At 43.9% G+C, this 24,692-nt stretch overlaps 1 protein-coding gene across 1 annotated transcript; it reads left to right on the plus strand.

Annotated features, from left to right (window-relative positions):
* The first annotated feature begins 348 nt into the window (after positions 1-348).
* On the plus strand, positions 349-23,851 carry aldh1a2 (aldehyde dehydrogenase 1 family, member A2). The gene is made up of 13 exons (XM_021607382.2): positions 349-582; positions 10,832-10,936; positions 11,464-11,604; positions 14,059-14,188; positions 15,605-15,666; positions 16,400-16,528; positions 16,797-16,910; positions 19,944-20,046; positions 21,294-21,478; positions 21,804-21,968; positions 22,201-22,358; positions 22,595-22,669; positions 22,869-23,851. The coding sequence occupies exons 1-13, from the start codon at positions 460-462 to the stop codon at positions 22,939-22,941; spliced, it is 1,563 nt and encodes a 520-aa protein (XP_021463057.1). The 5' UTR covers positions 349-459; the 3' UTR covers positions 22,942-23,851.
* The last annotated feature ends 841 nt before the right edge of the window (positions 23,852-24,692 follow it).

Genomic DNA, 24,692 nt, shown 5'->3' on the forward strand with positions numbered 1-24,692 from the left:
ATAGTCGTTTAAGGAATTGCTTTCACACTTACCATTTACCAAGGTGTTTAATTATCTCGTAAATACCACAAGCACCACTTCTTCAATTATAACATCTTACTCTGACCACATTTTGTATTAGTATATTCATTATAATATCTTAAATGTAAGTCAATGTGTTTAAACTGGGCCTATCTATTCAATACAGATATCGTGTCGATTTCAATGCGTTTCCTTTGGACTTATAACGAGAGACACTGTGATAAGTACTTTCCCTCCTCAACATGGATGGCTGGGTTCGTTTATGTAAATTAGGCTAGATTTTAATTCTATCAGGAGGACGGCCCTGTTCTCTACCCAATAAAAATGGACTGCGGCTGACACCTGGTTATAAACACAGGAAGGATTCCAAAGTCCTAATCAGAAATCAGTAGAAAAAAACGAAGACGCATCTGCAACAGACACACGGAGGCAGGCGCGATGACATCCAGTAAAATCGAACTCCCTGGTGAAGTGAAGACCGACGCCGATGCCGCTGCGCTCATGGCATCTCTCCAGCTGATGCCCTCGCCGGTGCCCAACGCGGATATCAAGTACACCAAGGTCTGTGAAACAACTTGAACTTTTACTCCGAGTCACATATTATGTTCAATGTACCATATCTCTTCTCGTATGCAGAATATTTCCCCCCCCAAAGGTATTTGTCTGTAGAGATAGTTAGCGCACAATTTTCGAAGTATGGAACTGCCCAATTTAGGCAATGTCTTTCCCCACAGTACAGGTGATTGAGTCAGGTTTAAAATGTTCATTCAAGTTCTGGATTTACCGTCGTAAAATTTGTTTCAGATCTTTGCTCACATTCATTGCTCAACTCATAGCATAGAATACAGCTCATCAACATGTGGCGTACAGTATGTGTGAAACTTTTCTAAAAGTTATCACATACGGCCACATCGAGTGTCATCTCTAAGGCATGTTTGAATGATTAACAGTGTTGCCAACATAATTATATTGCACAGGTGGTTTTTATTTCACTTGTATATTCACCATGACTCATATAGTCTGTACGTCAACTGCAGTGGCTACAATGAATAGTATTTATCACAGGTGACAGCAGTCATTTAGTAAAGGTCAGCATTTTTTCAGATAGAATGTTGCCGTTATGCAATTCTGTCCAGATAGAATAAACGTCCCTTAACCTACCGTTATGTGATTGCTAATAATCGCATGTTATTAACTATTTATTGATTAGAAACATGATTCCCATGTATCTTATATCACTTGCATAACATTTGAAAAATTACCGTGTTGCTGTGATGAGTGTAGATTCATTCACACCTATAGTTTGAAAAGACGGTTGAATTTAAAATATTCACTTTGGAAGATATTTTTGTTGTTGCAAAAATCCATGTTTTGGTCTGATATACATTTTATAGCCATATTATAATGTTTTATGTTAAGTGCTTTTTTCGTTTCAAAATATGTATTTAAACTAATTTTATTTAACCTCATAAAATGAGGAGGGTTTTGGTTTCTTTGCCTGCTGTAATAAGCAATTTAGCTGGTTTCAGAAAGCCTTAGGCATGTTGTAAATTCTATTAATTTCACTGTGATTCAGAATAAGTTATTAGATTCACGGAATTAATTGCAAAGTCTTGGTGCTCTAGTCCATTATTGTCCTTAGAAGTCCGCATGACTCTTCTGACCTCATGCAAAATTAGCAAGAACACTCAATGAAATGTGAAGAAGACCTATTTCAATCACAAGTCTAATATTCCCTACATATTTTATTTTTATGTGTACACTATAGCCTATAAATTCTATTTGAATGGTATTTCAATTTATTTTTGTGCGTTTACACTTGTGCTTCGTTATTATGGGCTCTGTGGGCGTTTAATTGGGCCTACACAGCAATAGCAGGAATCAGACTCCAAGGGCTTATTTTTGGTCATTATTGTTTACACATTTTATGCTTGCATTTTGAGGATTACATTAATGAGAATAATATAGGCCCTGTGATGTCAGTATAGGCTATTTCTAAACTCCCCTTTATTTCATGCTAGTATACACTTAATCAAATCACTAGCACCTGACTGTAGTCACCAGCTGAACATGTATAATATGTGGATGTTTGTCTGTTTGCTATAGCATGGTCGCTTCTGCAGTTTGAAATCCTATGCTTTTATTGCCATGAGTGTGAGTAAAGGGCACTCCTTATTGAGGAGAGCTCCATAACAGCGCAATATGTAAGTACAGTGTTATGATCAGTGTTAGCCTCACACCTCGTTGTTGTAAGTTCAAAGGGCACTTCGCTGAGGCAACAAGCAACTTACAGTGGTCTACTCGCCATAAGAGGAGAGCTGGTTTAGCATGCCTGCCTTATGTGCACAGTCATGCTATCAGCTCTGCTTCCCTCTCTCCCTCTCTCTACCTCCCTAATGCTTAATATTATTTAAAAGAATGCACGCAAAGGGTGGAATGTATAGGAGAACCTTTAGGGAGCGCAGGCCTTGGTGAATTAACCCCCAGGAATTTGAATCCTCCAGTCCCTGTTGGTTTGGTGGACATGGGGGCAGGAGATCACTGATTTATGGCCACCCCTGACGCAGGCGCTCCTCTCCTCACACCCTGTTCATGTTCTATCCACCCCACCGCCTGCCTGCCAGGGGGAGAATGAACACTGTGAGCAGAGTCTATAGCTAGGAGAGAGCTGGCCTTCTGGACTATGGGCGCATGCTCTCTGTGTAGCCCTACGCATTCTTCCACTCCTTGTAGGCTAGTTGTGTGATGTGCCTCTGCCTTTTGCAGCCAGATGTCCAGTAGAGAGCTGAGAATGAACATGCTTGTAACGAAGCTCCTTTACACTTAGGGTTAGAATTGTTTCCTTGGTCTCACATGAGTTTGAGTATGTTGATGTTTTTTCTACTTACTGTAAAACATGATCATTGATAAGTGAATATGAATACACTTTGAGATAGTCACCATGACTGGGCATGCATTTTTTTCAGTCAACAGTTTTGTTTTACACACAAAGGTTACCAATAGTGTGTCCCTGAAGATATGCCCATAGTATGTTTAGCACCAACAGTGACTGTAGAGAGGTGTGAGATAGAGAGGTGTCATCTCCATAGACGTTTTGCCCCTTGTCCCTTTCACTGAGCCATGAACTGCCGTCAAAGAGACATTTGTGTGAACGTGTCAGTTAAGCTATCTCCCTCCCTGCGTGGGATTGTGCAGATCAGTGAGACTTTTCAAGGTCTGCTCAGGTCTCCCTTTGCTTTGTTATAAAAAACAAATCTCCCCTTTTCACACCCCCGCTCTCCTGTAGCTACAGCCGTAAAAAGAGGGTGCTCGGGTCTCGGTTCCTCCATCCACCCTACCCCCACTTCACCATAGCTTGTGGCCTGAAACCAGCTGGGTAGTAAGACACTAAGCTAGTATAAAAACATAGTATTTGAATGGTCACAGGAGAGTCGGCTTTAGAGCTCTCCGTCTGTGAGGTAGTCCACAGGGCTGATAGCACCACGAAGGAAGCCATAAATTAGCCTACCCTGATGGGCATTTATTGATGATTTTAGCTTTTTGCAGAGCGGGGAGAGAGAGGAGAAGGATCAACTGTGTGGTGTATAGTTAATGAATGGAGACAGAGCCAGTGTTCTCAGGGTTTTAGTGAGTGATTTCTCTGGCCCGGGTGGCTTCTCACACCGCTCAATGATTAGGAGTCGTTAAACCAGACACCTAGAAGAATAAATCTTTAGAGATGGAGGGAAGGAGCATTTCTGGCACATTCTCCTTCAAGTTGTTGAGAGAGACACCTGGAAATGAATCCTGGTACAGCAATTTGGACCGTAAGCTATTCATTTGCAACCTTCACAATGTTCAAACATACCAGACTTTAACTAGACGCAGTTGCCTTGCTCATTACATAGCTTCCCAATATAAATAATGGCTATTATTTTCCAGATTGGCTTAAATTAACTCATTGTGCAATTGCTGACACCTTTGGCCCTAATAGGAACCTATAACCTGTCTATTGAAGCGAGGAAGAGTTTTGTAAACTAATCTGTGAGGAGAGGTCCAGTCAGTCAGTCAGTGTGGATGAATGGAAGAGGCCCCATCAATCCGTCACTGATTGAGATAGTACAGATGAAGGCTGGGGCTCCCCAATGCTAGGTGCTGTCCACTGGGCTGTAAATTATGGGCCTGTCTCACAGTGTGGGTCAGTGCCCTGCCTTGCCAAAGCCTGACCTGCACTTCTGGAGTTTTTCACTTCAAAACCACCATCTTACTGCGATGAACATCAAACAAACCCCAAGGTAGAGGATACTTGGAGCCTGAATGATTTATCACAACTAGCACAGCGAGTGTTCTCTTTTTCTTCTTCTCTCTCTCTCTCCGATTCCCTCTCTTTCTCGTTTCACACTCTCCCCCCTTCTTTCTCTAAGACGCACACTCACAAAAGTAGTTATACACATCCCTGGTGTGTCCTTTTGTGACAGGGTGAGCTTGCGGTACCATGAATATGTCCGTCGTTGTGAAATGGCTGTTTGTGCAGTGAGTGTAAATTATCGTCTGAGCAGAGGCGTCAACATCGCGTCGCCTGTCTCTTAATCACTCTTTAAGGAAGTCTGGTGACAGGGAGGTTATCCCATTAACTTCTATACCTTAAGTCTTCAGGCCGGTTGACATGGAACATGTAAATCCTTATGGTGTCATTGTGAAAAACTGCTGGCTCCATAAATCCTCTGATATCCATAAAAAAAACTCTCCCTAGAGAGTCTTAGATACACAGAGAGCAGAAGTCTGCCAGACATGAAGTCATAGTCACCAGGCCCCAGTCACCCCTTATCACTAGTGGATCACTGTAGTTATATTCTACCCAGATTACATTTATTTGTGTTATTTCTCCCACTGACAGAATGTAGTGGAAGCATAGAATATTATATTCTTACATCAATGTAATAATTTGATCATTTGAACCCTTAGAAAAGTATGGTTAAGTCTTTCAGTCTTAAAGGCTTATGCTCTTTATAAAAATCTGGGATTTGATATCCACAATATTATTTTATGAAATTAGGCTATTTCTTTAACACAGATATTTATTTAATTAGGATAAATGTTTTATGTTTGAAATCTACACAGATGATACAGCTGATTGAAAGACAAACTCAGTGTACCTCAGTGAAAGTGTCAATCTCAGACTCTGTAGACATTGGCACCACATGGCTGCTTAGAAGAGGCTGTGCCGCCCAACTCCAACTCCCACATCTTCCATCCATTTGAACAAATGACAATTCATATTCAAACACAGTTTCCTATTGAATTTCTATTTCTCTCGTTAAGGAGTGAGGGGGAAAAGATTAAACTTTCTCACTACACACACAGTCAAGACAAAGATGTTTGCCAGTCGGTGACAGCGGGGTCATCCCCTCCACACCCAGGAGAGCAGGGTGGCATTGTCTCCGGGTGTGTGAATGGAAAACATGAAGGTTCTTTGGTGTCAGGAAGACTGGGGAAAAAACACCAACTGGGCTCCAGTTTCACATGCCCTCCCCTCGCTTGAAACAGTAGTAATTATACATGTATTGAAACAGATCCAGAAAACAGAACGGAAATAGAGGTCCTGTGATAGGAAAGGATATGAAACTTCCTGTGCAGACGAAAGCTGCAGGTGCCCTGATCAGGATCCGTCTGGCTGTGGAATCCTGGCCTGCTGTGTATAAACATATATGTATGTTTTTAACTCTCTCCTGCCTCCCGAAAATGGACGAGAAATGAGTCCCATTAAATATTCCTTAAGCGTGTGAGCCATGAGAAGACGCTAGAGGCCAAACAGATGTTTTGCTGGCTGCAGTGAGTACTTTGGCATCCCCTGCCTGCCCTCACTCCCTAGTGCAGTTGTGGAGCAGCCTCCAGAGAGAGCACAGTGGCAGATGAGAAATGGATCAGCAGGACTGTGCTTTGACTTCACTGAACTGACGGAACATTACTCTTTAGTTTCTCAATGTCTGCTGATTGCACATGTATTCCCAGGGGACTCCGCTATATATCTATCTACCTTTTGCTTGGTCGAGATGATAACCACCTAGTCCCATTGCATTGAGAGCATGTTGTAGATAAGCAGAGCATATTTTCATGTTGAAATGTTGTGCCCTTTACAGTGAATAACAGAGCCACGCTGATGTGATCAGAAACGTGTATTCTGTAGCCCTTATGTTCGTCGTTGGCTTCATGCGCGCATGTCTCATCATTTCATCAGCCAAACAGACAAGTACTGTCAGCACTGTGAGATTGACAGTTTTAACAGAAAAACATGGGGGTTGCTAAATGTTTGCAGCTGTCCTGTGGCCCATGCATAAAGTGTTGACCTATCTGCAGACTGTCCAGTTCCCATCCACGCCAGGCAGTTCTCTCTCTCTCTGTGTTGTAGGAGGATCAGATGTCACGGCTGCACCGGGAGCATAAACTCTGCCAACTTTCTGTAATACCAAAATGGCCTGCGTGTTTACCAAATAATAAGAAACCACACAGCTTGAAGCAGTTCCTTGTAAACACAAATCGATTGATTTCATTCAGTGTAAAGGTTCTATGCATTTTTAGCAATTGTCTTCATGTTGGTGTACTGTGAGAGGTCTGGATCCCACCACTTGTTTTCTTTCCTAGTTGCACAATACACACAACATATAGCTTTCTCATATCAGTTATCATCTTAAAACAGGCTTTGGGACTGACATACAGTACCAGTCAAAGGTTTGGACACACCTACTCATTCTAGGGTTTTTCTTTATTTTCACTATTTTCTACATTGTAGAATAATAGTAAATACATCAAAACTATGAAATAACATATATGGAATCATGTAGTAACCAAAAAAGTGTTAAACAAATCAAAATATATTTTAGATTCTTTAAAGTAGGCACCCTTTGCATTGATGACAGCTTTGCACCCTCTTGGTATTCTCTCAGCCAGCTTCACCTGGAATGCTTTTCCAATAGTCTTAAAGGAGTTCCCACATATGCTGAGCACTTGTTGGCTGCTTTTCCTTCACTGTGCGGTCCAACTCATCCCAAACCATCTCAATTGGGTTGAGGTCGGGTGATTGTGGATGCCAGGTCATCTGATGCAGCACTCAATCACTCTCCTTCTTGATCAAATAACCCTTACACAGCCTGGAGGTGTGTTGGATCATTGTCCTATTGGAAAAACACATGATAGTCCCACTAAGCACAAACCAGATGGGGTGGAGTATCGCTGCAGAATGCTGTGGTAGCCATACTGGCTAAGTGTGCCTTGACAGTGTCACGAGTAAAACACCCCCACACCATCACACCTCCTCCTCCATGCTTCACGGTGGGAACCATACATGCGGAGATAATCCGTTCACCTACTCTGCGTCTCACAAAGACACTGAGGTTGGAACCAAAAATCCAAAATGTGGATTCATCAGACCAAAGGACAGATTTCCACTGGTCTAATGTCCATTGCTCGTGTTTCTTGGCCCAAGCAAGTGTCTTTTTCTTATTGGTGTCCTTTAGTAGTAGTTTCTTTGCAGCAAATTGACCATGAAGGCCTGATTCACAGTCTCCTGTGAATCAGTCTCCTGTTGAACTGTTGATGTTGAGATGTGTGTGTTACTTGAACTCTGTGAAGCATTTATTTGGGCTGCAATTTCTGAGGCTGGTAACTCTGCAGCAGAGGTAACTCTGGGTCTTCCTTTCCTGTGGCAGTCCTCAAGAGATCAAGTTTCATCATAGCACTTGATGTTTTTTTGCGACTGCACTTGAAGAAACTTTCAAAGTTCTTGAAATGTTCCATATTGACTGACCTTCATGTCTTTAAGTAATGATGGACTGTCATTTCTCTTATTTATCTGAGCTGTTCTTGCCGTAATATGGACTTGGTCTTTTACCAAATACGTCTATCTTCTGTATATTACCCCTACCTTGTCACAACACAACTGATCGGCTCAAAGAAATCCCAAAAATTAACTTTTAACAAGGCACACCTGTTAATTGAAATGCATTCCAGGTGACTACCTCATGAATCAGGTTGAGTAAATGCCAAGAGTGTGCAAAGCTGTCATCAAGGCAAAGGGTGGCTACTCTGAATAATCTAAAATATATTTTGATTTGTTTAAACATTTTTTGCTTACTACATGATTCGGTATGTGTTATTTCATATTTTTGATGCCTTCACTATTATTCTACAATGTAGAAAATCGTAAAACTTTTGACTAGTACTGTAGCAGTTCTTTTTATTCAATTTGCTAGACTTGATTGTGGCTAAGACATGGTCAATTTATTTATAGTGGCTCATTATCAAATGCAGTGAGTACTTATATGGGAATAAGGATTTCTATACAAATGAAACCGCCATGTGTGGTGAGAGCAAGGACACCACGGGGGGATGGGAAAAACAAAAAGAAAACACATCATTTCAAAATTTGCACTTTTGCTCTTGAGTTTCCATCTTTGTTTTTTTTCCCTTAGTTTCTAAATGAACCTAAAAGCAATTTTAAGAAACGTTGAGAGTTGATTTAGTGTTCAGCCTTGTCGTCTTAATCAACTCTCTGAATGGGACGAGACAAAAGTCTAACAGCCCCCTGAGCCCCGAGAGGGCCGAGCCAAACGGTGGCTGATGGTTGTCCTTTTCTAGCCATGATTTAGATGGCGGCCTGGTCCACTGTTCCCCTGTTTTATCCCCTCTCCTTCGGCGGTGCCTTGTGAGAGGGGTTACGCCGTGCATAAAGCTACCCACGGACTGCATTCTTGCTCAGACTGTCAGGGCTTTCAGGGGGCTCCCCTGATTTAGGGCGTTCCACTACAGTGGCCCCTATAAATTTTAAAACTAATTCCGTGCTCTATAGGGCTTTCTGTTTTTGTAGCAGGCCCTCAGCTCCTCGTCGTCACTGACACTTTTATGAAGTGCTCTTAATGAGAGTCAGATTAAAGGTGGCCCCCGATGGAAGGCGCCTGAGAACACTTGGTTTGGATAGGCTGGGAGAGAACTCACTGACAAGGCTGGGCTGTGGCTGGGAGAGAACTCACTGACAAGGCTGGGCTGTGGCTGGGAGAGAACTCACTGAGAAGGTTGAGCTGTGGCTGGGAGAGAGTCCACTAATAAAGACTGGGTTGTGGATGGGAGAGAGCCCACTGGGGGCCTGTGTTGATTCTGCTGTCTGAAATGGCTGTGGGCCCACTTTGTGTGCTGTGCTTAGATGTGTTGGACGAGGACCCTCAGTGGGCCTGTTTCTATCTGTTGTGTGTGTGAGGAAGCGTTCAGGGCAGGCTAATACAGATTCATTGAAGTGGTGTACAAGGCTGTATAGTATGGCCCACAGAGTGGTACAGGCAGATACCGAACACCTAAAACACTCAAACATGAGTTATTCATGTGCAAGGTTCTTCTTGTAAAGCAGCCAACTGCAGGAGAGAGTGAGTGGAAGGGAGTGAGAGTGATGTCTGTGTGCTGAGTCTTCAATGGTTTCCAAGCACGCTGGCATTTTATACCTGCCCTAAAGTAAACACTCCTCACAGTTTACAGCCAATTAAATTGTACTTAAGCCTCTAAGTTTACGTTGGTAACCATGTTGTAGAGCTAGAGAGGCCTGGGCCAGCGGGACACTTGAACCCTGCTTTCAGTTCTGCTCTCAGTGTATCTTTTCTCCCTCTCAAATAAAAGTATGGTAAGAGCAGATGTGTATACAGGAGGATTTAAGCCAGCAGATGTTTTCTTAACACCCCATCTATCAGACAGACTGACATCAATTAAAAACAGTGTCTGAGGAGGCGCTGTGATAGACCCAAACATGTCAATAAGCCAACGGGACTGAGACAGCTTCTATTTACCTTACTCTTACATAAGACATCCCGTCACATTTGTATGATCAAATCACACCAGTTTGTTAGTTTTTATTTTATTTTAAAGCTCACATGACTGTTATTAAACACATTCACTCAGGCCAATTCCTTGAGATATGTCCCATTTCTGTTTTTTGTCCAAACATTTATTTTTCTTTGGGTCTTTATCGAGCTTGAAAAGAGTCCGTTTGGAATCCCAGGTGGTTGTTTAACGGACGGCTTGCTTTAACGCATCTCAGAAACCAAGTGTGGCCCGTGTTTTATGATCTCATAAACGAGCAGCGATGTTGTGAAACGTGTGTCTCTCTGTGTGTGTGTGTGTATATATGTGTATGTGTGTGTGTGTGTGAGAGATTGAGGGGGTGTCTAGTGTCTGATAGGGATTTATCTCTCCCCCACCTCTTTGTCTGGATGTTGGAGTACTCCCCAGAGAGCCATGCCGGGCAGGCAGGAATCTCTGTCCACATTTTCACAGATTCTTCCCTTTACCTCCTTCCCTCCCTCCCTGCCTGCCTCCCTCTCTCCCTTACACAATAACTGAGACGCACTGGTAGGAGCCAGGCTCACTCTCACTAGACTGTTTTATCAAGAACTACAATTAGTTACTGAATAGATTATTGGTTTATTTGCGCCACGGTAACAAAACAATACATTTTTATTGAATAATATAACACACAATGCCAATGATTCACATCAACCTTCCAATTATGCTCCCTCTCAAACTGATCCCAATAATCTAATCATAAAACACATCATGTTTTTTTAACAGCACATTTCTAATTTGATCAGATAAATACTTCTGTCTTGATTGAGAATTTGTGTTGAGAAAACTGCACAAGTATAATGTTATACCAGGGCCCCCTTGTTTCTTTAGAGCAGGAATGGCTGAATAGTGTCTGGAGAGAAACAGAGCTGCTCCTAGAACCAGATTTCCCCTCTCACATGGGCCTCTCCATCCTGTGCACTGAACGCTGCATCTTTTCTCCCTTCAGATTTTCATCAACAATGAGTGGCAAGACTCTGTGAGCGGAAAGACCTTCCCAGTCTACAACCCTGCCAGCGGAGAGCAGATCTGTGAGGTCCAAGAAGCAGAGAAGGTATTGTAGAAGATAAAAACAAATCTGTAGTTTCTGCATTCCCCATATCTTATATTTTCAGAAATGAAAACACAGGTATTTTCCCTTGGAGTGTTTGAGGATTAGATGTTTGTTATACAGAGCTATGCTTGGGTTTTCCACACGTGTTTCCTACCACCTCTGCCCTGGCACCCCCTCCTTCATGCATTGTCCATGTGTGAGTTATGTGTCCAAAAAACAAGGAAAGCAAACGAGTTGGGAGTTTAGTCTAATGTGGTTTGGTTCTCTGGCTCGGCAGTTCCTCCTCTCCTTCCCTAAATCAGCACCTCTGTGTGGAATAACTGAAGCAGAACAAGCCTTAAACATGCTAATGGAAGATCCATTAAGTATCATACGGAAAAGACAGACACATTTTATTTGTCTCAGTGGAGGTGGAGAAACACCTGTTAACTGGATTAGGTTCTATCATTAAACTGTGTACTGGATACGGTTTCCCTGTTCCTCTTCCGCAGGCTGATTCATTTCATTAAACTGTTTCTCTTCTGCAGGCTGATGTGGACAAGGCGGTGCAGGCGGCCCGGCTGGCCTTCACCCTTGGTTCAGTGTGGCGGAGGATGGATGCGTCAGAAAGGGGTAGACTGCTGGCTAAACTGGCTGACCTGGTGGAGAGGGACAGTGCCTATCTAGCAGTGAGTTTACCACAGTGCTCAAAGTCCAGATCCCGGACTTCTTCGTTTTAGCAACATGCTCAAAGAAACATACACTATACAGTGCCTTAGGAACATTTTCAGATCCCTTGACTTTTTTCACATTTTGCTACGTTACAGCCTTATTCTAAAATTGATTAAATAAATAACAAATCTTTAGCAATCTACACACAATACCCCATAATGACAAAGCAGAAACAGGTTGAGACATTTTTGCTAATTTAAAAAATAATCATAATTTATATTTATTTACATAAATATTCAGACCCTTTGCTATGAGACTCGAAATTGAACTCAGGTGAATCTTGTTTTCATTCATCATCCTTGAGATGTTTCTACAACTTGATTGGAGTCCACCTGTGGTAAATTCAATTGATTGGACATGATTTGGAAAAGCACACACCTGTCTATATAAGGTCCCACAGTTGACAGTGCATGTCAGAGCAAAAAGTTTGGAAGCACCAAGACTCTTCCTAGAGCTGGCCGCATGGCCAAACTGAGCAATTGGGGGAGAAGGGCCTTGGTCAGGGAGGTGACCAATAACCCAATGGTCATTCTGACAGAGCTCTAGAGTTCCTCTGTGGAGATTGGAGAACCTCTGAATGTCCATGAGTGGCCCAGCCTGAGCTCAGACTTGAATCCAATCGAACATCTCTGGAGAGACCTGAAAATAGCTGTGTAGCAACGCTCCCCATCCAAAGGTGCTTCAACAAAGTACTGAGTAAAGGGTCTGAATATTTATGTAAATGTGCAAAAATTTCTAAAAACCTGTTTTGGGTTTAAAGAATACGGCTGTAACCTAGCAAAATGTGGAAAAAGTCAAGGGGTCTTAATACTTTCCGAAGGAACTGTATATACACAAGTATGTGGACACCCCTTCAAATTAGTGGATTCGGCTATTTCAGTCACACCTGTTGCTGACAGGTGTATAAAATTGGGCACACAGTCATGCAGTCTCAATAGACAGACATTGGCAGTAGAATGGCCTTACTGACGAGCTCAGTGACTTTCAACGTGGCACCGTCACAGGATGCCATCTTTCCAACAAGTCAGTTCGTCAACTTTCTTCCCTGCTGGAGCTACCGCAGTCGACTGTAGGTGCTGTTATTGGGAAGTGGAAACCTCTAAAAGCAACAACGGCTCAGCCACACAGTCGTAGGCCACACAAGCTCACAGAACGTGACCTCTGAGTGCTAAAGCGTGTATCGAGTAAAAATCGTGAGTCCTCGTTTGCAACACTCACTGCCGAGTTCCGAACTGCCTCTGGATGCAACGTCAACACAATAACTGTTCGTCGGGAACTTCATGAAGTGGTTTTCCATGGCCAAGTAGCCGCACACAAGCCTAAGATCACCATGCACAATGCCTAGTGTCTGCTGGAGTGGTGTAAAGCTCACCACCATTGGACTCTGGAGCAGTGGAAACGCGTTCTCTGGAGTGATGAATCAAGATTCACCATCTGGCAGTCCAACGGACAAATCTGGGTTTGGCAGATGCCAAGAGAACGCTACCTGCCCGAATGCATAGTGCCAACTGTAACATTTGGTGGACGAGGAATAATGGTCTGGGGCTGTTTTTCATGGTTCAGGCTATGCCCCTTAGTTACACCGAAGGGAAAAATTAACTACAGCATACAGTGAGATTCTACATGATTCTGTTTCCAACTTGGTGGCAACAGTTTGGGGAAGGCTCTTCCTGTTTCAGTATGACAATGCCCCCGTGCACAAAGCGAGGTCCATATTAGTCAAGATTAGTGCGGAAGAACTTGACTGACCCGCACAGAGTCCTGACCTCAACCCCATCGAACACCTTTGGGATGAATTGGAACGCCGACTGCGAGCCAGGCCGAATAGTCCAACACCCAACATCTAGTGGAAAGCCTTCCACGAAGAGTGGATGCTGTTATAGCAGCAAAGGGGGGAGCAACTCCATATTAATGGCCATGTAATGTACCACGGAATGTACCATGAAGAAGGATCTTCATAATACCAGACCCCCTTAAAATATAAATGTGTACATTTTTTACTGTAAATAATAATACTAATAATAATAACTTGATTCTTTTAGGCACCTTTCTAGAAATCCTATGTCACTTTACATTAACATAGATGTTTTCAATTTAAAGCATGTGCTTCCAATAATTATTATTTAAAAACATTTTTTTTAAACAAACGTATTGTGAAAGAGACATGTCAAAACAAGGGGACTGTTTTAAAAGATGCCGGAGAAAAGCACTACGTTTTTGCCCATGTGGTTATAATAGTGTTAAATCAACCTAATAACCCTAAGACTTAAAGGATGATTTATAACGTATAGGCACTGTAGCATGATGTTATTTTAGTATCACGTTTCCCCCCGGCGATAATGTTAAGACCCACTGTTTCTTAGAAAAAAGAAAAAGACAAAGATTGTGTTTTAATATATATTTCTCTCCAGACTATAGAGTCCATGGACAGTGGGAAGCCTTTCCTGCCCACCCTGTTTGTGGACCTCCAGGGAACCATAAAGACGCTCAGATACTATGCTGGATACGCAGACAAGATCCATGGAACGTCCATTCCAATGGGTAAGTCTATTCCAACTCAGGCTTCCTGACTGTACGTTATGTAGCCAAAAGCACATTGAATTCTTATTCTCTTCAATTTCAACGAACTAGAACCCAGGCAGAATGTTACAGGTCAGAGGTATGTGGTGGATGCCAGTGCCAGGTGAAGACTAGTTAGCTAGCAGCAGATAAGCGGAGCACCAGGCTTCTCTCTGGGGGCCTGCGGGACAGGAGATGAGCTGTGCTGAGGGCACAGAGGTGATGTGAGGGTAAACATGGCTGCTCCCTGGCCAGTTGTAAATCTGAGCCTTAATGGTCGCCCTCCTGTTGAGACTGCCACCAGTGGAGCCCAGTGACAGGACTAAAGAGCGAGGGCCGCTGGCTGTTCTGCCTAATTTAGCCGCTTGAAAACGTCGCAACGGGGAGTCTATAGGAGTTAGGACAGCCACTCCGCAGCTCTGTCATAGAGCAGCCATTAGCTGGGCGAGGGGTTGGGTGGGCTGGGGTGGTGTTGGGGTAGTAGTTGGTTCTCAGGGACCCACCTGAGGACCAGATGTGGTCTGGTCATTGAGGGCCTGGCATTAGGGAGTCTATATAAGTCATCCACACTCTTTTAATAGGCATGTTAAGTCATTGTTTAGTAGCCAAGAAAACAGAGGACCTAAGAAAGCAGTACTAGTACTGTCAACCTCCTGAGACTAGCACTGTGGTCTGGTCGCTCTTCAAGCCCCTCCTGTGTTTCTTCACCAAACCCAGCCAGTCCTCAGCTAGTTCAGAATTTGGCTTGAGCACTATTCCAATGTGCAGCAGTGTTACAGAACAAACAAATAGACCTGTTTCTGTGGCCTGGATGATGTTGAGATGTCAGCGATGTTCTTATCTTGGCCACCAGGGAAGATGAAGCACTTGGCCAGTCCACCCTTGGGCCTTAGTTCCAGGTCCAAGCTCCTCCTCCTCCTCCTCTATGGAGCAATGTTTCATCAGCTGAAGCCTTAGCCATCCTGTTCTCATGAACATCACATAACTCTATTGTAATAAACACTGTTCAGTTTTCTACCACTCAATAGCGATTGTTATTACTACTGTTGTAGGGAACGAATAAACATGGCACACCCTCAACATGTATCTCCCTTTACTCTGGTAATGTAAGAGGAATGAAACTATCCTTCCAACTTAACACCCACTGCTTTCTCCTGACTTTAAACAGAGTGACACGTATAATTTTGCTCAATGTAGCGTAACAAAAGAATGGTACTGTGTGATGTATTGCCTTTTTAGATCAAGATGAATTGTGTTGGTAAAAAGCACAACAAGGACACCTGATGTTTGATGTGTCATCCGGTCACTGCTCTGCTAATGTCTCATACATGCTCATTTCCCAAAGCCAGTTAGAGCAGAGGATAGTAACGCGCATTGTTCTTGTGTGTTCCTCTACAGATGGAGACTATCTTACGTTCACTAGACACGAGCCCATGGGAGTGTGTGGACAGATCATCCCTGTGAGTGTGCCAGTTTGTTTTCTATTCAGATGTCTAGTCTCAGAGGACAAATCTAACAGTCACTCTCCTTCACATCTGCAAAGCCTCCCACTCAATATGCAGAGAGAGGTGGATAGAAGGAAAGGTGTTGGGATGGTGGTGGTTGTGAGGTCTGGGACAGAGGCAGCCCTGTTGTTAAAACATATTGTGCAGGTTCCTGGAAGTCTCTGATGTGCTTATCAGTGAGTGTATATTTGGGTAAATCTGTTGGCAGGCTGAGAAAAAGACTGTGTCAGGTCAGTATAAGCTCAGAGAGAGAGAGGGGAGGAGGAAGGGGGAGAGAGAAAGAGGGGGGCACTATGAAAGAGACTAGGGATAGGAGGACAGAAGTAAGAACAGAACATTGATTGTGCAAGAGCTTGAGGAAGCGTGTGTGGGTCTGTGCTGAGGCCTACTGGGGTTCAGTGTAAAGTAGAAATAACACCCTCCTGTGCAGTACCATGACACGCTCTAAGTACTGCATATGTGTTGCAATTTCCTTGTTTTCTCAGTGATGTGGGAAGAGAATAGATAGGGCGAGAGAACATTTCCTGTCATGACTATGTTGGGCAAGTGAAAGTGAGAGTCTATGAGTGAGTAAGCGACGGAATGTGTAGGAGAGCAGGGAGAGCAGTGATGAGTTATTGAGTATGAGTGAGAGCCCTTTGTCAAGAGTCTGATGTCCTGTGTGTGTGGGGGGTGTTTGTGTCTACAGTGGAACTTCCCACTGATGATGACTGCGTGGAAGCTAGGTCCAGCGCTAGCCTGTGGGAACACGGTGGTCCTGAAGCCTGCTGAGCAGACCCCCCTCACCTGCCTGTACATCGGATCACTGGTCAAAGAGGTACAGTACAGCACAATCACCACAGTAACCCAATCATTAGAGCCTCTTTATCCACATCCTCCATGTCTTCTCTCTGTGTTTGGCCTCTCCCATTCTCTGAGACAGTGTGTCTCTCTCGCCTCTTGTCTTTTTGATGTTCTGTCCATTCTCTCTGGTCTGCTGGTAGGGAGGTTGGGTTGGGTCCGGATTCCCCCACACTGCCTGTGGTTTTGCTTGGCTCTCCTGTCCTCTCCTCTTAAGCTTGTTTCCTCTCATATTGTTTTGACAGGCCGGGTTTCCACCGGGAGTCGTCAATATTTTGCCAGGATTCGGGCCAACGGCAGGAGCTGCGATAGCTTCGCACATGGGCATAGACAAAGTGGCTTTCACAGGATCAACTGAGGTAATTTCCCTGAACAAAACGATTGACGGATAATCCACTGTCCCTATTGCTTTCTTTAGTGACACAGTGGCCAACATGTGCAGAGCAGCAGAGATGGAGGGCTGGGTAATTAGGGGACATTGGGTTCCTGTATTGAAGTCCAAATGACAAACAAATGGGGGCTTACATAAGCTGTGTGCCCTGTCATTACTTCTCACCACAGGGGGATCAGAGGTGAGCAGTCTGCTGCTGGACTTTACCACACACACACACACACACACTAATGTACACATACACATCTACACTGTACACACACACACACACACACACACACACACACACACACACACACACACACACCATAGGAATACTGTACATATACTGACATACATAGCCAGTCACAGACAAACTGGCTCATAAGTGTCCCAGCCAGTGTAGTGACAACCTGCTACTGTACCTTACAGACATTGAGTTGTCTATCAGGTCCCTAGGAAAAACAGCTGCCTTCATAGTGGAAAAATGTTGATGGAAAACTAGGAATGATCAAGGGCACACCGTGTTAGGCAGTGAGCATTAGGAGATGTTGTGGTTGGATTGCATTCCTCCGTCTTGTGTGATCAGTCAGAATGACAACCAATTCCATTCATGTAGATCATTTTATAAACATCTGTTATTGCTAACCACAAATACACCCCTTCAGGCAGTAAGAGCACGTACAGTAATCTTAACATAATTATGAAGCGCCATAAATCAAAGTATTTTATATGTTTTGAAATGACCTGTGTACATTTCACGTGTATCTGTCGTAAATGAAACAGGGTTTTGTAGTGTTTAGAGAAGCCCTAGAGTTTATAGTGTCTTTGCTTTGACTCTGGAGATCTGTTTGGAGAGGAAGGGAGGAGAGTGACTGTTTGTGTGTGGTATTCAGCACCCACCAACACTGCTACGCATGTGCAGACATAATAGATTGCTCTTGGTGATAAGGGGACAAACAGAAACACTGTAACCAAAGCAAATTCACATACTATGGAGAAAAATATTTATTTAAATTGTGTGGTTGAATCAAATCCAGGCCTTTATGGAGAATATACAGGATTTGTTCATTTGCATTTATTTTTTTTACATCAATGTTGCAACATCTCTGTCAAGCACTGTAAGGATGACAAAGACTCAGATGTCCAAATCATCTGAACAGTTATTAATGAGAATCTGAATGCAGTAATAAAGTTAATGAGAGTGAATAGGGTTTCAATTGATCCTCAGAGTCCATTCATGCAGCCCGAACTTAAGTCATTTAATAATTTGATCAATGCTCCTTTACCTAACCAATGAACATCCACAGGGCTTTCTCCACCATCACTGTACATGCTACCAGGCAGCACACACATACGAGCCTTCCTCTTTTTTTAATCTTTTTTTTTTACCATCGGCGGTTACAGAACATTTCCCCAAAAAGTGGCCAGTTGTCTTTAACTGCTTTCTCTGTTGTTTCCTGTGATCTGGAGTCAATTACAGAGTGGATGAAGCGCTGCTGTGAGAGAATGTAGATGCCCAGACTGTGAGTCACCTTGGGTTTCAGTCACACCGGGCGAGAGGGGACAGTGGACACAGCATCCTCTGAGAGGCTGGAGGGGGTAGAGGGGTGAATGGGTAGAGGCTTTTAGGGGGGGGGGGGGGGGTGTTTTCAGGTGGCCATTGCGTCAGGGGTGCCTCATCCTTGTACTCTCACACACACACACCGGACTGTGACTCTCCACAGTAGCGGCCCAAGTGGGAGCCAGCCCAGCGTGTCTCCTTTACACTTCAGTGAATGCACGCTAACGTCATGTTAGTCAGCACCCCTTGAGCCCCGCCATCAAAGACAGCGACAGCCAGGACAGCTTTAGAGACCGTGCTGTCTGCCTGCTGCCTGACTGCCAGAGGAAGGTTTGTCCTGCTGTCCCTATCACACAGCTGATCTACCACTCCAACCAGAACACTCAGCAGGCTGCCCTGCTCATTTCCTTACACAGAATAACGCAGTCTGGCAATATTGGGAAAGGGAGACATTCCAGTGCTAAACATTGTTCGTGCGAAGAGATGAGGCATCATTCTTTTCCACTGGGGTGGGGGGGGTGGGGGGGGGGGGGGGGGGGTCTCAGATGTGTTTTTTACTCCTCCCTTGACTCCCTCTATCTTCTCCCAGCGCTGGTCTTCTCTCTATCTCCTGGAAAATAAAATAATGTGTGTCAGTGACTCCTGGGTGGACAGGAAGTGTGCTTGTTAGTTTATGGTTATGAATGCTGCTCGCTCACTTTCTCAGGCTTGTCTCTATGTAATAAGGGTATATCTCATCTCATGGTGTTGAGAAATATTGTTGGGGTCAATACAATACATCAGTATAATAAGAGCAGCTGGGCAGACTCAGATACTCGCAAGGGATTCATTTTCACTGAGAGCTCACGCCATGCATTACTAGAGAACCACTGTTTTTACACGTCTCCACTGTGTGAGTCTGGAGGGAGACGGGAAAGGGCTGTGGAATTCAGCAGTATTTGGATAATGGTGAGAGCAGCACTTTTGATGAGGGAGAAATTGTGAACAGAGAATTTCGAAAGGAAAGCTTTTGCTGCTATTTCATAAACACTCCCAACTCCTCAGATCATCCTCAACATTCAGCGCTGCCAGCCAGGGCAGTGTAGGCCCACATCGCACCAAACAGGCACCACTTTACAACTTTTCACAGTTAGGTACTTCAATTTGCCACAAGCCCAGGCTGCTGCTGCCATCCACACAACCTGTGGTTGCTTCTTCCTGCGCTTGATTAAACAAGAGATGCTGTTCGCTGCTGAAACATCACTTTATTTTCCTGCTGAAGCCTCCCAGAACCTGTAATAGATATTTTGGCTGTGTGTTTGGCACACTCGTGTTTCAGCGGGCCCAGTGGTGCGTCCCTTGTTTTGGGCCTAACCAACCTGCTAAGCTATTTAATGGCTGCATCCATTTAGTGATCCGGCCACAGGTCTGCTTGTGTGTGCGTGAGTAAACTAAACCCAAGCCCTGTTTCCTCCCCAGGTCGGCAAGCTGATCCAAGAAGCAGCTGGGAAGAGTAATTTGAAGAGAGTAACGCTGGAGCTAGGAGGAAAGAATCCCAACATTATTTTTGCAGACGCTGATTGTAAGTTTGACACTGTTTTATTAGTTCCTCCCGTTTCCCCATAGGTGGTCGTCCAGATGGACGCAGGGGTTCCCTATGTGGCATCGCCTGATTTGAAAATGGGGTCGCGAGAGAAACAATGATATAAAATATGCGCTAGATTGGGGTTGTAATAAACAGAGTCGTTTCAGTTTTTTTCCCGACAAATTTGGCTGTATCTTTTGAACCTTTTAAGCTGCCAAAAGATATTATGAGCCTGTCACTGTTTCCCTCCACAATGCCCACAAGTCGTCCAGGACTCATTAGAACAGAGTGGACAAGACCAAGCAATAAATCAGACTGGGGGGAAAAAAAAGTTCTTCTCTACACAGAAGATCATACAAAATTAATGCCTGATGATCTTCTGAACTTTTCAATATCTTTCTAATGCATTTCAGTAACTTTAAACCATACTTCCTTCAGATTGAAATACTGTCAAAAGCACTTTCAGGCTGATTTGTAATAGACTGTCACAAACCCGATTTAAAAAAAGTTAACATTGGCCATTGATTACATGATTTTTTTTACATGGTGGGGTCGTGAAAATATTTTGATATCAAAATGGGGTCGCAGGACAAAAAAGTTTGGGAACCCCTGCCTTATTAAAGACATTGTCTTGATAGAGGGTTGAGTGGGAATATTTACACTGTTTTGTCCAATAATTTAGTCTAACATGCAAAATGAGACAGTGGATGTGTCCACATGGAGTGAGAGCGCTGGCATCTTCAAAAGCTTCCGCTGGGCTTCACAGGGCTGTGAAAACCAATGGATGGATGGCTCTCATGTTAGCTCTAAGTGTCTCACAGAACTGGGGATGCCAGGGCTTTCAAATGCTTTCAGCAGCCGCGAGAGGGGCTCCCCAAGGCCCGTAAATCAGGGGAATGGAACCTGCCGCGGCCGCCTGCATCAGCCCGAGACTCATAAATTACTGGGCTCCGTTAACCCCTTGCGTGCCACGGCAGGGGTCTGTCTCTCAGGTGTCAGATAGCAAATGCACAGCACAGAGAATAGCTGGACAGTGGTAGAAGACATTCTGACCATGATTGGAAAATATATTTTGTGCATTTGTAGTGTATGTGCCTTAATGATATTCACTTTTAATTCATGTAATTTATAAGAACCATATGGAATTTTATCAACATTTTTCAATATGTTATAATATTCTACCACATACCGCTAAAATGAACTGTTTACTGAGCCCCCCTTTTCTTCCTCTTCCTCTTCCTCAGTGGATCTAGCTGTGGAGCAAGCCCACCAGGGAGTGTTCTTCAATGCAGGCCAGTGCTGCACTGCAGGCTCTCGTATCTTCGTGGAAGAGCCCATCTATGAGGAGTTTGTGCGCAGGAGTGTGGAGAGGGCCAAGAGGAGGACAGTAGGAAGCCCCTTCGATCCAACCACAGAGCAGGGTCCACAGGTGAGGATAGAGGGCCATAGACCCTGCAAGGGAGGGAGGAGTCAAAGAATACCCTCTATGACAAAACATATCAGCTATCGACTCAATATGTGCATGACCAAATATAATGTATTTTATTTACTGTATGTTAAATATACTCCTTTGGCTTTCCTTCTTGCTTGCTCCTTTTTCTTTCTCCTTTCTCCTCTCCTCTCGTCTCCTCTCGTCTCCTCTCGTCTCCTCTCGTCTCCTCTCCTCTCCTCTCCTCTCCTCTCCTCTCCTCTCCTCTCCTCTCCTCTCCTCTCCTCTCCTCTCCTCTCCTCTCCCCGTCTCTCTCTTAATCCAGATCAGCCAGGAGCAGCAGAGCCGCGTGCTGGAGTTTATTCAAAGTGGCATCAGTGAGGGAGCCAGGCTGGAATGTGGAGGCAAAGCCCTGGGCCTGAAAGGATTCTTCATCGAGCCCACTGTCTTCTCCAATGTCAAAGATGACATGCGCATCGCAAAAGAGGAGGTACTGACTGGTACACTGAATGACTGATACAAATTATGACTACAACTCCTAGTATGACTGAAACACAGTATGACTTTCCATGCCCTATGATTTTACGGAAGGTGGTTTCCAAGTAAGTTAAAATGTCTATTAATGGCCTTGCCCCCCACATACTTAATGGTGTGACTAAGCAAGGATGTCATCATGGAATGTTTCAACATGTCATCTTACACATGCTGACTGTCCACTCCAGATCTTTGGACCAGTTCAGCAGATCATGAAGTTCAAGACTATTGATGAGGTGATTGAAAGGGCCAACAACACAGAGTACGGCCTGGTGGCAGCTGTGTTCACCAGCGATATCACCAAAGCCATGACCATCTCCACAGCCATGCAGGCTGGCACCGTCTGGTAAGACCCTCCCATCATCATATCGATCTATGTGTCCCTGGTTAACTCCATAGATCGTATAAAAGGTTGACTCATATTACTGTAGCTTTTTAAACGATAGCTCATACAGTATTCAACTACACTCCACTCAGCATGCTCTTCATTTAACCAGTCTTGACAGCATTACCATTTAACACCATTATTAAACAATGCAGAAGAATCAAAGCTGATGTTTGATGTATGTTTTGTGTATTTAGGATAAACTGTTTCAATGCCCTGAGCACGCAGTGTCCATTTGGAGGATATAAAATGTCTGGCAACGGGCGTGAATTGTAAGTATTCTTTTCTGGTTCCTAGCCCACTGTCTGAAAGTGTGTGACTAAAGCCAAGCAAGTATTCATGTAAACTGTGTGTTTACAATAGAGAAAAGCTTGGTTGCAAAATATTCCTAAATTAAGCGTTGTACACAATAAGCTTGCTACAGTTCATTAGAAATCTGTTTCAACTGACATTGTGTGTGTATGTTTGCAGGGGGGATTGTGGCCTGAAGGAATACTCAGAGGTGAAGACCATCACCATAAAGATCTCAGCCAAGAACTCCTAAGGCGGCCGGCCACACTACATGTAGTGGAGGAGGACTTCCTCTGAGGCGCACCACTGACCCTCTGGGTGTCTGTCTGTGGTGGTAAAACACACGGATCATCCCAACTAGCCATGACCATGGGCAACTAACTCTATTGGCTGTGAAAACTCCCTGCCCACTCCTCTCCCTCACCTCCCATGGGCAGTCCTCACATCAACATCAGCTGTCTCCATCAGCCCGGTGTCCACCGGCGGTCTCAAGTTCACACCAAACCTATACTCCACCTACTGCCATCACCCACCTCCTCCACTAACCACACTAAAGCACTCGGAGAGACGATGGGAGAGGCTACTCTGTTCACGTCCCCCCCAAAACCCCCTAACCCACAGGAGTTGGACACTCACAGACTTAAGCACCGCACCATCCCTGCTTTGCCCCATGTCAGCTAATCATTGTAGCGTGTTGGGAGGCAGTGTGGTCGTGTTGTGGGGTATCATTGTCAAACCTCACACTGTATGTTATTATGTGTCATTGCTTTGATTTGCCAGGTAACATTCATGGAAGCATATCAGCTCATTCTAAGACCACTGAAGCGCTCAACCTCAGAAATGAATGGATGTCCATTGAAACTGTTAATTAGAATTTTTAATTGTTGATATCTAATTGTTCATGTTGTTGTTTGAAATTTTACCACTTAACACTGTATGTCCACGTATGACCAATGTAAACGTGAAAACAAAAATGGTTAACCTCTTAAAAGCATTTTAGTCATACCTGCTAAGACGAGGAGTAATGTATTTTAATCATAATGTAAGTTTCTTATCGATGTCCATCTATGTTCATGTTTATACAATTATGTACTATGAAATTATAAGATATAAAAATGGACCATAGCTTTTTTTAGTAAAAAAAAGTTTTTTTTCTCTCAAAATCCTGGCTTGGCTGTGTTTGTTTCAATGCCATGGGAAGTAATATATTGTGCAGTCACTTGCGTCAAAGCTCAGTTTCCACATTCATGCCTCAGCTATCTCAGCTCTGACATATTGCTCAGATATTTCATGAGGTCGCACAATTTACAGTTCCGTTCTGGCCAGAGATCTGAGGAGGGCAGATAAGGAGGGCCCCAAGTCTCGTTTCATATTTAACTATCAGCAAGACGAAGACGAGGCTGCTGTTGTAACTCATGGTGAAAAACAAGAGGAGTTTACTCTCTTAACGAGGCATCTGGTGCAAGCATTATGTTATGTCTGAGGAGGAAGACACTAAACTGTAACTGCAGTAACAGAGTTAACAGAGATGCTCTTCTGGTGATTATTACAATGTCTTGAATAATAGTGTTTATCTTAACATTCATACCATGAAAGACAATTGTATATTTCTACAGTATGTAGGCCTGAGGATAAAACACAAACAATAACAGGCCAATACATCTGGTAGGTCCCTCCATGCAGCTCCTGCACAAGAGCATTATAAACACTATGCTCTCTGGACACATATACATTTGCAAACAGTATTGCTATTTGATTTGCCAAAGACCGAATGAAAATAAGAGATCTAGGGCCAAGGGACCAATGAAAGGGATTAAGAATCAGAGTGTGTGCGAGAGGCCGCCTTGGAGGAGAGAAGTTGTGCAGATGTGAGCACCCTTCGCTGAAGCCTTCCCTTGGCAATTGTCTTTTGAAATGTCAGGGTGGATTTTCCCACAATCCCCCTGCCTGTCGGTATTTGTAGTCATTCCAAAGGGAAGATGAAAAAGTGATCGTCTTATTGCG

This window comes from Oncorhynchus mykiss, chromosome 6, assembly GCF_013265735.2.
Source record: "Oncorhynchus mykiss isolate Arlee chromosome 6, USDA_OmykA_1.1, whole genome shotgun sequence".
Classification (NCBI taxonomy): Eukaryota; Metazoa; Chordata; class Actinopteri; order Salmoniformes; family Salmonidae; genus Oncorhynchus; species Oncorhynchus mykiss.

Bases quoted from the DNA above. Each gene is read 5' to 3' on its own strand.
- aldh1a2 (XM_021607382.2), top strand. From the start codon at position 460: ATGACATCCAGTAAAATCGAACTCCCTGGTGAAGTGAAGACCGACGCC. The intron at 15,667-16,399 runs GTGAGTGTGCCA...TTGTGTCTACAG, and splicing joins TGTGTGGACAGATCATCCCT to TGGAACTTCCCACTGATGAT. The intron at 20,047-21,293 runs GTAAGTTTGACA...CCTCTTCCTCAG, and splicing joins TATTTTTGCAGACGCTGATT to TGGATCTAGCTGTGGAGCAA.